At 51.5% G+C, this 12199-nt stretch overlaps 1 protein-coding gene across 20 annotated transcripts in view; it reads left to right on the top strand.

Moving 5' to 3' along the window:
* The window catches only part of PTK2 (protein tyrosine kinase 2), a 196438-nt gene that overhangs the window by 84870 nt on the left and 99369 nt on the right, over window positions 1-12199 (top strand). For all 20 annotated transcript variants that reach the window (XM_077271302.1, XM_077271309.1, XM_077271306.1 and 17 more), the window contains 2 exons: window positions 361-527; window positions 1137-1224. In XM_077271302.1, coding sequence (XP_077127417.1) covers window positions 361-527; window positions 1137-1224 — 255 coding nt within the window. The remainder of the gene's footprint in view (window positions 1-360; window positions 528-1136; window positions 1225-12199) is intronic.

The raw sequence follows: 12199 nt of genomic DNA, 5'->3' as shown, positions 1-12199 counted from the left end.
GTGTAACTCAGGATCAGTAATGTATGTACACAGTGACTGCACCAGAAGAATAGTGAGCGCAGCTCTGGGGTATAATGCAGGATGTAACTCAGGATCAGTAATGTAATGTATGTACACAGTGACTGCACCAGCAGAATAGTGAGTGCAGCTCTGGGGTATAATGCAGGATGTAACTCAGGATCAGTAATGTAATGTATGTACACAGTGACTGCACCAGCAGAATAGTGAGTGCAGCTCTAGAGGATAACACAGGAGGTAGCTCAGAAGCAGTACAGTGGTGACTTTTTTCATGCGTTTGTTGTGCCGAGTGGTGCGCAGATTTATATTAATGAGTATTTTCTGATTTATTTTTTTGTGTAGGGAATCATTCAGAAGATTGTGGACAGTCACAAAGTAAAATGTGTCTCCTCGTATGGATTGCGCCTGAGTCACCTGCTCTCCGAGGAGGTCCACTGGCTGCACCCGGACATGGGGGTGTCTCACGTCAGAGAGAAATATGAGCAGTCCCACCCACCGGAAGAATGGAAGTAAGTGAGCGCTCCGGTCCCATCTGACACTTCTCGGTTGCCTTTTTGTGGCGACACTTCAGCTTATTCGACCTCCGGCTGTAAGGGTCATTGTGAGACCTCCTAAACTGGGGAAGCATAGAGGGTCCCGGAATTGGCGTGTGAGCCCAATTTCTGTCACGTTCTTCTGGGGATGATCTGAGATTGTGATGTCCCCGGATCATTACAATCTGTTTCCTTCTGGGGGGAAGCAGACCCCAATAGCAGCCGTAGTGGAGAAGCCTCAGAACCCCCTGTTTCCTGCACTGATACATTGTAGCAGATGATCAGGGAGGAGATTTGTGCTTGTGACATTGTGTAGCAGGTGATGTTGTTGTAACAGACCCTCTGCTGTGAGGAGCATTAGTTCTGCAACCTCTGGATGTAATAATTTAGTTGCCAGAAAGCAGAGATGTGGAAATGGTCAATATTACGTCTGTGATCAAGTCTCAGAACTTCTTACTATGCTACAGTTGTGTTTCTTTATAAAGTTAGTGAAGTATTGGGGCAATGTGGCCGCCCTCCCCTCGCACCTTTGTGATCGGCGGTCGCCTCCATGTCCGGGTCACTTATCTCTCGTCTCTTTCCCAGGTACGAGCTGAGGATTCGTTATTTGCCCAAAGGGTTTGTGAACCAGTTCACTGAGGACAAGCCCACGCTGAACTTCTTCTACCAGCAGGTAAGCGGCAGCCGACGCTCGGTGTGGTGTGGCCATAATGGCGGTCAGCGAATTTCCTGTGGTCCTATGGGTCAGGAGCACAGGTCAGGCTGCCTCCATGTTCATGTGTCGCATGTCCCTGTATGCGGTCTCCGTCGCTCATTGTTGTGGGTCTGTGCCATACTGTTGGCACAATGGTAAGCACTGCTCCATGCTGATATGTGTTACCCCATTAATTAGCCTTCTGATAGCTGACTGTAAGCTGGCTGTACCTGTCGGGGGCAAGAGTGCTCTTTGCCTTGGAGGTGCTAGGCAGGGCAGGGGTCGCCCTGCCATGGAAGTGCCTGTTGGGGGCAGCAATGGACGTGGTTGTCAGGGGGCAGCAGTGCGCTCTGCTGTGGAGGTGCTTGTCGGGGGCAGCAGTGCGCTCTGCTGTGGAGGTGCCTACCTGGGGGCAGAAGTGTTCTCTGCTGTGGTGGTTCCAGTCAGGGGCAGCAGTGCATACTGCCGTGGAGGTGCCAGTTGGGGGCAGCAGTGCACTCTGCCGTGGAGGTGCCTGTCGGTGGCAGCAGTGCGCTCTGCTGTGGAGGTGCCAGTCGGGGGCATCAAAAGTTTCACCTGTAAAACTTTCTAAACAGCTGATTGATTTCCATTCTGAATGTTGTGTAGTAGTGACCGGAATCCTCTATTTACTTCAGTTTGTTTTTCCCACTTTCACCTATATCAAGATGTCTGCTTGCTGTCAGTGAATGGAAGCATGCGTTTCCTCCCCTCTCCTGCAGATTGCTTGGCAGGTCAGGCTGACTGTCCGTGCCTGTGATCCCGCGTCCGTGCCTGTGGGCCCGCGTCTGTGCCTGTGGGCCCGCGTCCGTGCCTGTGGGCCCGCGTCCGTGCCTGTGATCCCGCGTCCGTGCCTGTGATCCCGCGTCCGTGCCTGTGGGCCCGCGTCCGTGCCTGTGGGCCCGCGTCCGTGCCTGTGGGCCTGCGTCCTCCCTGCTTTTTCCATGACAATTGCTAGATGAGAATGAGGCATGTGGGATTTCACCACTTCCAGTCCGGCTGAAGATAAGCCACCCGAGCGGTAACGTTACTTGGGCTTTCTGAGACACAAGCTGTTGTTCCCTGTTATCAGCCGTTTCAGGCTCGCTTGATGAATTTGCTGAGAATATCCAGATATTAAAGTTTACACCCATGCAGTTGAGTGACCCAAAAAATGTGGAGGATTGAAAAAACTAATAGAGTGGAAACGGTGTAATCTTAAAAATGCCTAAAATCCAAACTTTTACTCCGAAAATTAGTGGTTTTACAGATTGCAGAATCTGGGGATTAAAGTTGTCATCCCCCGCAGGCAGAAGGTTCTGTGATCAGTGCCGCTTATCTTCTCCTCCACCGCTTATCGCCCCCTTTACATCACGCACAACCTTCATGGTATTATTGGCCTCGGCTGCTCAGGACAAAGCCGCTCTGTGTCCGCACCTCCACCGCTCACAGCCAGGGGAGGCTTCACGTGCTGCGGGAACACTGCGCCATTGTCTGGCTCCACGCTCAGTCTCATCGGAGGTGGTGGAAAGTATTAGTATCTGCCTGTATTATTATCAGTTTTATCTGATTCCGGGAAAGCTGGGTGATGTGCATCTGCTTCCTTCACTCTTGGTTGGCCTATTCAATTTGTTTGGGGTCATGGAAAGTCGGGCAACTTACCACTCAGCACCTGTAATACATAGTGGTCTTCACCCAGCTTTCCCAGATACAGATGGTATTAAATGGGTATTCACTTTTCAAACATATTCCATAAATGACTGATATGGGGGCCCCACCTCTGAAACTGGAGTCACTGGAGATATTAGACTAGAAACCAGGGTCCCGGGGGTGCGACTCCCACCCTACAGGCATTTATGACATATCCGCCCCATCAGTGCTACATGGGTAGTATGAGAATGCCCCTTTAAGAAACCGTAAAATCAGATGGTCAGCCTAAAATGTATGGTGGTGGGGGTCTTTGTACCCATATTATGGCTGGGTCCATGTGGAGGACTGTTACGCCGTGACCACTTCACGACCCTCCAGTGTTACTCCTGGAAATCTGTTGTTTTCCCTGTGACTCATGAGAACCAAGGACGAGAACTGATAACGGAGGAATTCAGACATTTCCCAATAACGAGCCCGTTATATATACATCACCCAGAGGATGCCCCTGCCGGAGCTTGCAGCATGCTTTGGGGGTCTCCCAGCCTTTCCAGGACCCCTGAGTGTCAGCCCGTTGTACGTCGCCCTGAGGATGCCCCTACCAGAGCTTGCAGCGTGCTTTGGAGGTCCCCCAGCCTTTCCAGGACCCCTAAGTGTCAGCCCGTTGTACGTCGCCCTGAGGATGCCCCTACCAGAACTTACAGCGTGCTTTGGGGGTCCCCCAGCCTTTCCAGGACCCCCTGAGTGTTAGCCCGTTATACGTCACTCAGAGGCCACCCCTGCCGGAGCTTGCAGCATGCTTTGGGGGTCCCCCAGCCTTTCCAGGACCCCCTGAGTGTCAGCCCGTTATACGTCACTCAGAGGCCACCCCTGCCGGAGCTTGCAGCATGCTTTGGGGGTCCCCCAGCCTTTCCAGGACCCCTGAGTGTCACAGCCTGTGCGGGCTGCGATGGCGTCTGTTACTTGTCACCCATATAACAATCGTTGTACCCCGGCACAATAGACGCGTGTCAGGACCCCTGTAATTACCCGTCGGGCGCTGCGTGGCTAAATACATTGTCTGCTTCAAAGTGCCCAGGCCCTGTAATTACCCGGCAGGGAGGGGGCGGGCGGCTAAAAATGGGTCACGGCACAGGCCCAACTACAAGGTGCAGCCGCCTGTGACCTCGTGTGGGGAGGAGGGCGGCAGATGGCAGCCGACCCCCCTATCCTTCAGCTGTCAGTCATGCCCACAGCTGGCATGGGTCAGGCGGCTTCTCTCGGCTGCTGTGTATCCGGGGGATGTGCCGGCACCGATGCCATTGCAGATTCTCCTGCTTCGTCGTCATATGGGTGCGTGGGCCTGGTTATTCTCCATGTGCACTCATCCCCAGGACACAATACACCCTTATAACTGTAGCTTGTTGGATGCTACTTCCCCTTTTAGAGACTTCGGTTCTACGTGATGGGTTGTAGCTGGCATTGCCATTCAGGTCTGTGTGTCCTGTCACTGGTGGTGCGCTGCGCTCCCTGCAGGCAGACGGTGGTGGTGCGCTGCGCTCCCTGCGGGCAGACGGTGGTGGTGCGCTGCGCTCCCTGCGGGCAGACGGTGGTGGTGCGCTGCGCTCCCTGCGGGCAGACGGTGGTGGTGCGCTGCGCTCCCTGCGGGCAGACGGTGGTGGTGCGCTGCGCTCCCTGCGGGCAGACGGTGGTGGTGCGCTGCGCTCCCTGCGGGCAGACGGTGGTGGTGCGCTGCGCTCCCTGCGGGCAGACGGTGGTGGTGCGCTGCGCTCCCTGCGGGCAGACGGTGGTGGTGCGCTGCGCTCCCTGCGGGCAGACGGTGGTGGTGCGCTGCGCTCCCTGCGGGCAGACGGTGGTGGTGCGCTGCGCTCCCTGCGGGCAGACGGTGGTGGTGCGCTGCGCTCCCTGCGGGCAGACGGTGGTGGTGCGCTGCGCTCCCTGCGGGCAGACGGTGGTGGTGCGCTGCGCTCCCTGCGGGCAGACGGTGGTGGTGCCCTGCCCTCCCTGCGGGCAGACGGTGGTGGTGCCCTGCCCTCCCTGCGGGCAGACGGTGGTGGTGTGGTGCGCTGCGCTCCCTGCGGGCAGACGGTGGTGGTGCGCCCAATTTTCACCTTGTCTTGCTGGGCAGAGTTCTACCAGTTCTGCCGGGAAACAATCTCGCCCTTCTTGGTTGGTGGGTTTTGCAGACGAGGGTCCCTCTGCTCTGTGTTTGCTGCGGATTTTAGTCTGGATTTAAAGTAAGCAAAATCCACAAATCTGCGCTATTTCCTGCAGATGAACACTGCGGAGAAGACTTGTTACCATCGCATCCATTGTTTTCTGCGGTGTAAATGTGGAGGAAGATTGGGCGGCGTTCCTGTCCGGTGTGCGTCTACCCGCAGCATCCTAGGGTCTGTATCTTCCACCGTACCTCAGGGAGGAGGTGAGCCGGCATATGGCTGCTGGGGGTGGCAGCTGGGACGCTGAAGTTTGGGGTCAGCAGTTGATCTGCCCTGCCCCCGCTCTTTCCCACCATACACCCATACCACAACAGATGTATGTGCCCCGTCTGTGGGGGAGGTGGCAGCCGCGACCCTGAACCCTCCTGATGTCAACGATGGATTTAGATTTCAGATATTTGGAGCAATGATCCGATATTAAGGGGAAAAAGACAAATCCAAGAGGCGGATTTATGGCAAAATATGGCACCAAAGAAAATCGCATGTTGGCCCCTTATCTCTGGGGTCTTTCCTCAGTATTTGTCTTAGGCTACTTTCACACACAGCATATTTGCTGCGTATTTTTACGCGCGCGTATTTTGCTGCTGCTTTACCTGCGTTTTTTTACGCAGGCAAAAAACGCAGCTGCTTTCACACACTGCGTTTTTTGCTGCTGCGTTTTTTTCAGCATTGTGTACTGAAATTAAAGTTTGTTTGAAAAAAAAAAAAAGGGGGAAAAAAAAGAGTCATTGAGGTCATTTCCTGTCTTTATGACTCAGAATACAATACACACTGGAGTTAACACTGGAGTTTTCCGGTACTCCACATTGTTTGCTGTACGTTATTCCTGACACTCCTGTGAGTTCTTCTACCATAGATATACACTCACCGGCCACTTTATTAGGTACACCATGCTAGTAACGGGCTGGACCCCCTTTTGCCTTCAGAACTGCCTCAATTCTTCGTGGCATAGATTCAACAAGGTGCTGGAAGCATTCCTCAGAGATTTTGGTCCATATTGGCATGATGGCATCACACAGTTGCCGCAGATTTGTCGGCTGCACATCCCAAAGATGCTCCATACAAGGCAGGATGGATCCATGCTTTCATGTTGTTTACGCCAAATTCTGACCCTACCATCCGAATGTCGCAGCAGAAATCGAGACTCATCAGACCAAGCAACGTTTTTCCAATCTTCTACTGTCCAATTTCGATGAGCTTGTACAAATTGTAGCCTCAGTTTCCTGTTCTTAGCTGAAAGGAGTGGTACCCGGTGTGGTCTTCTGCTGCTGTAGCCCATCTGCCTCAAAGTTCGACGCACTGTGCGTTCAGAGATGCTCTTAGGCCTACCTTGGTTGTAACGGGTGGCGATTTGAGTCACTGTTGCCTTTCTATCAGCTCGAACCAGTCTGCCCATTCTCCTCTGACCTCTGGCATCAACAAGGCATTTCCGCCCACAGAACTGCCGCTCACTGGATTTTTTTTCTTTTTCGGGCCATTCTCTGTAAACCCTAGAGATGGTTGTGCGTGAAAATCCCAGTAGATCAGCAGTTTCTGAAATACTCAGACCAGCCCTTCTGGCACCAACAACCATGCCACGTTCAAAGGCACTCAAATCACCTTTCTTCCCCATACTGATGCTCGGTTTGAACTGCAGGAGATTGTCTTGACCATGTCTACATGCCTAAATGCACTGAGTTGCCACCATGTGATTGGCTGATTAGAAATTAAGTGTTAACAAGAAGTTGGACAGGTGTACCTAATAAAGTGGCCGGTGAGTGTAGAGTGCCTTCTATTCAGCAGTTCCCCTCGTAGTATATCTGATTTCTAGGGGGTGTCCTCTATTCATGGCAAGTGGGTGTTATGTAATGTGTATTTTTTGCCATGGTCGACAAATCAAAGAAGCAGACTACATCATAGTTAAAAGTTCAAATATTTATTTGTAGTAACTGTCAAAATTGAAAAACTTTTCTAATAAAATTGAGAATAGAATGATTTGTTGTTTTTTTTTGTTATTAACAAAATTCCACACGTAAACACTGTAAACATCCCCAAAATGGGATTATAAACCTGTGGATGTCCAAGTCCACTCATTAATTGCCGCCAGGAGGGCATGCTTCCAGCTTTCATTAGTATTGCGCAAGGCCCTTTCCTCGTCACCACTGACGGTGAGTCATTCGGCACTTGCGCAACACTTATCAGAGCTGGAAACATGCCCTCTTGGCGGAAACTGAGGAGTGGACTTGGACATCATGGCGTTTTAAACATGAAAAGCAACATTATGCCTACTGGTCCTCATATAGGCTTTGTGAATATGAGTAGTAGCTCCAGTCTGGATGGTGTTCTTCAGACTGGGCTACTACTCTGGATGTTGGTGCACCTGCAGAAGCACTTGGAGCAGATGGCAGAGGTCTATTGAATGCTGCTGCAGGTGCAAGAGGAGTCGGCGTCGGTGGATGCCAGATGTGGTTTAGTGAACAAACCATTTCTTCAAAGGTTGGATTTATATGCGGATACTTCTTAAAACATGTCACCGCCATTGAAATATACGTCATGCAGGAGTCCTGGACCTCGGGGGACAGAGTACGCATTCTGGAAGCTAGAGTGGTTCCATATGCTGAGAATTGATCCTCTTCAGGTTGGCGATCAATTAGAGAAATTGCCCTTGCCAAGGCAGCCGTCTCCTCATCCTCCTTTGAAGAGCCTCTTTTCCTCTTCCTCTGTGTTGAGGCTGGAGGTGGAGGTGGTGTTGGTGGCGGTGGTGGCGGCGGCGATGCCAATGAACTAGTCTCGGAGAGGGGCAGATCATCATTTTGGGTAGAAGGGTCAGGCCTTGGCTCATTTGGAAGAGAGCTGGTAGCAGGCTGTGAAGCATGTTCATACACTGGAGTTGTTGCTGTGGCCGGGATTTCGGTCATCGGCTGGACATTGCCTATGGTTCTGTAAAGAGAAACATCAAAACAATAGTTTTAATACATTTTATTTTCTATTCAAAATTAAAGACGTTACTGATACTTACGGTCGGTAATGTAGACTGCCGCTTAAAAATTGGAGTTCCTGTTCAAAACGCCCTTGAGAAGCAGGTGCCGCAGGGCCACTTGGTGCTTCTGACCGTGACCGTGTAAATCTGTCCCTCACCGACCTCCAGCGGGTTCTCAAGGCTGAAACTAAAAAGTGAAAAATTGAACCTATTAATATACTATTCAACTACATACAGACAAGAAATTCAAAAATACTCCTCCAAAATGGAAAATATTTACCAATTTCTTTTTGCCGCTCCTTTGTGTATGACTCGTACAGGGGATAGAGGGTGACACAGACCTTGTGCCAGGAAGCAGTTTTTGTATATTTGTTGGAAAACTCCCGGCACCCCTTATCCCAAAGACATGGGAAGTTTTGAACCTAAAAAAGGTAAAACATTAACTACTAGTTATACACACAAAATTTGACAAACTTGATAGAGGCAGAAAAAGTAACACAGGCTGCTGAGGAATGACAACCCCAACTGCTTGTTATTACCTTCACACGCATACGGGACACACACGCACAGGGGACACACACGCACAGGGGACAGAAAATCCGGTGAAGAGCGTTTTTTTTAATAAATATTTTGCTAGGTTTAAAACTAAATTGGAAATAAATAGGGATTCAACGCAGGGCGCAGAGAACGCAGCAAGTTGCGTATCTAAGTGCCACGGATCATGTATTTCGGTGCCACGTGCCAAGTATTTAAGTGCCACGTGCCACATATTTCAGTGCCACGTGCCACATATTTCAGTGCCACGTGCCACGTATTTCAGGGCCACGTGCCACGTATTTCAGTGCCACGTATCAAAGTGCCACGTGCCACGTATCAAAGTGCCACGTGCCACATATTTCAGTGCCACGTGCCACGTATTTCAGGGCCACGTGCTACGTATTTCAGTGCCACGTATCAAAGTGCCACGTGCCACGTATCAAAGTGCCACGTGCCACATATTTCAGTGCCACGTGCCACGTATCAAAGTGCCACGTGCCACGTATCAAAGTGCCACGTGCCACATATTTAAGTGCCACGTGCCACGTATCAAAGTGCCACGTATCAAAGTGCCACATATTTCAGCGCCACGTGCCACGTATTTCAGGGCCACGTGCCACGTATTTCAGTGCCACGTGCCACGTATCAAAGTGCCACGTGCCACATATTTCAGTGCCACGTGCCACGTATTTAAGTGACACGTGCCACGTATCAAAGTGCCACGTATCAAAGTGCCACATATTTCAGTGCCACGTGCCACGTATTTCAGGGCCACGTGCCACGTATTTCAGTGCCACGTGCCACGTATCAAAGTGCCACGTGCCACATATTTCAGTGCCACGTGCCACGTATTTAAGTGACACGTGCCACGTATCAAAGTGCCACGTATCACGTATTTCAGTGCCACGTATTTAAGTGACACGTATCACGTATAAGTGCCACGTATTTAAGTGCCACGTATCAAGATTTTCCATGGAGAACAGACACATCCAGAGATATGTCTGCTCTCCACAGCTGCAGCAACACACTGACAGGAGCCATAGTTCCTGTCGGTGTGTCACTGCGCATGCGCGAGTGAGTTTACCGGCGGTCATTGACCCCAGCACTCTCGCTTAACGGCAGTGCTGCGTGGGAAAGTTCAACGCAGCTGTACTGCTGTTAACCGAGACGCCGGAGTCATTGAACTCCGGAACAGTACGCGATACACTGCTAGGAGCTTCGCTCCTGGCAGTGTATCGCCGGAGAGCAGGGGATCGGCGTGGGACACTCGTTTTATGGATTCTGCGGACAGGGAGTATGAATTTGGTTTATTATTTTTGGATTTTTTCCTGGAGGATCGAGGGCTTCGCCTACAAGTGTGCTGTTGGTGAGTATATACTCTATGTTATGTGTTGTATGTACTGTACTGTGTGTCATGTATGTGTATTGTGTGTAGGTGTTTTGTGTAACTTTACAATTGTGCTAAGTCGCCGGACACAGGGACAACTCTCCCATCCTAATACCGGATGGGAGTAGTAGTCCCATACGGCGACTTAGCACAATGGAGGCACTAGCGTCACATGGGGACACACACACACACACACACACACACACACACACACACACACACACACACACACACACACACACACACGCGCACGCGCACGCGCGCGCGCGCGCGCGCGCACACACACACATACCGTCTCGATCAGCACCCCACGTTTATGGTCATTCTGTTGAATGACTCCATGCTGCTTCACTGGCACTGGGGGGCGGGGGCTTCCCTCTTCCTGTCCGACGTCACGTCCGGTCCTGGGTGTCAACCCCTCCGTACAAAGACGCCGACACCCAGGACAAAGGCGCTGTGTGTGGACGGTAAGATGGGGCCCTATGGGGATACGCAGACACGCCGCTGCGTAAAGAATTGACATGTCAATTCTTTTTACGCCGGCGTGTTTGCAGACAAAAGCGCCGCGTTTTTTTGCGGTGTGTCTGAACGGCAAAGTGAATTTCTCATTCACTTTGCCGGCAGACGAAAATGACATTGCGCATTTTTGAAAAGCGCCCGCAAAATAGCGCTCAAAAATGCGCTATGTCTGAAAGTAGCCTTACTCTTCCATTATCCATGTGTGAATGTGGTAATTCTGCGGCTGGATGAGCTGCGGACGGTTTTGCAGTCGTTTGTGTCCTAAGACAAGAAATCTTCATCCACAGCGCACCTCGAGGGCATAATCCGTCCCTGCTAGGGCCTGCACTTCTCACCTCTGCATTTAGGAAGCTGCATGAGACTTGTTGGCGTTTACAGGAGGTTTCCTGTCTTTATAAAGGATGGCAGATCCTAGTAGTATTCAATTTCCTAGAGTTTTCCAGGTCTGTAATATCATGACTTATCCTCACAAAGGGTCACATGACTTCACATTGTGGCGGGCGCTGCTCCAAGCACGTCCACCGATCAGCTGATTGAAGGCATTGCAGCCCACCTGAAGTGCCACAGCGCCGCACATTGTGTAGTGGCCATAAACGGTACTGCTAAGTCTCAACACCCCTTCACTGCTTCCTGTGGTAGGACCTATGTGACAGTCACTGAGCCTGAAAACCTGGAGGCCGAAGCGCTACTGTATTGCTTCCTCCCCTGCAGTTTATGGTTCCGGTCACACGGGGAAATCTAATAACCCCAGGAAAACTGTGGTGGGGACCCGACCGGTGTGCCCCTTCATTCTCAGAATCTGTGGGGGTCAAACATCCAAAGATCCATTGCATATAACTTACTGAGAGAGAATAACATATTCATAATCGGGTGATTTTACATGTTAGCCTTTTTATTTTTTTTTATAAGCTTTCCCCTTTTCGCCTTAGCTGTACGAGGGCCCCTTTTATGGTTGTGTTTTTTTGCAGGACGAGTTGTAATTTTAAATGACTGCCTTCATCTATATATATATGAGGCATCGTGATTACTCGCTAATCCCGCCCCCTGCACAGTAGCTCCGCCCCCCACCTCATCACCACACAGAATCCCGACCCCACCTCATCACCACACACAATCCCGCCCCCCACCACATCACCACACACAGTCCCGCCCCCCACCACATCACCACACATAATCCCGCCCCCCAACACATTACCACATACAATCCTGCCCCCCACCACATCACCACACATAATCCCACCCCCACCACATTACCACACATAATCCTGCCCCCACCACATCACCACACATAATCCCGCCCCCCAACACATTACCACACACAATCCCGCCCCCCACCACATCACCACACATAATCCCGCCCCCCAACACATTACCACATACAATCCTGCCCCCCACCACATCACCACACAATCCCGCCCCCACCACATTACCACACACAATCCCGCCCCCCACCACATCACCACACACAATCCCGCCCCCACCACATCACCACACATAATCCCGCCCCCCACCACATCACCACACACAATCCCGCCCCCCACCACATTACCACACATAATCCCGCCCCCCACCACATCACCACACACAATCCCGCCCCCACCACATCACCACACATAATCCCGCCCCCCAACACATTACCACACACAATCCTGCCCCCCACCACATCACCACACATAATCCCGCCCCCAC

Source organism: Ranitomeya variabilis, chromosome 6 (assembly GCF_051348905.1).
Source record: "Ranitomeya variabilis isolate aRanVar5 chromosome 6, aRanVar5.hap1, whole genome shotgun sequence".
Classification (NCBI taxonomy): Eukaryota; Metazoa; Chordata; class Amphibia; order Anura; family Dendrobatidae; genus Ranitomeya; species Ranitomeya variabilis.
Note: the sequence above shows the minus strand (reverse complement) of the source record. Positions and strands in the feature narration are given on the sequence as shown.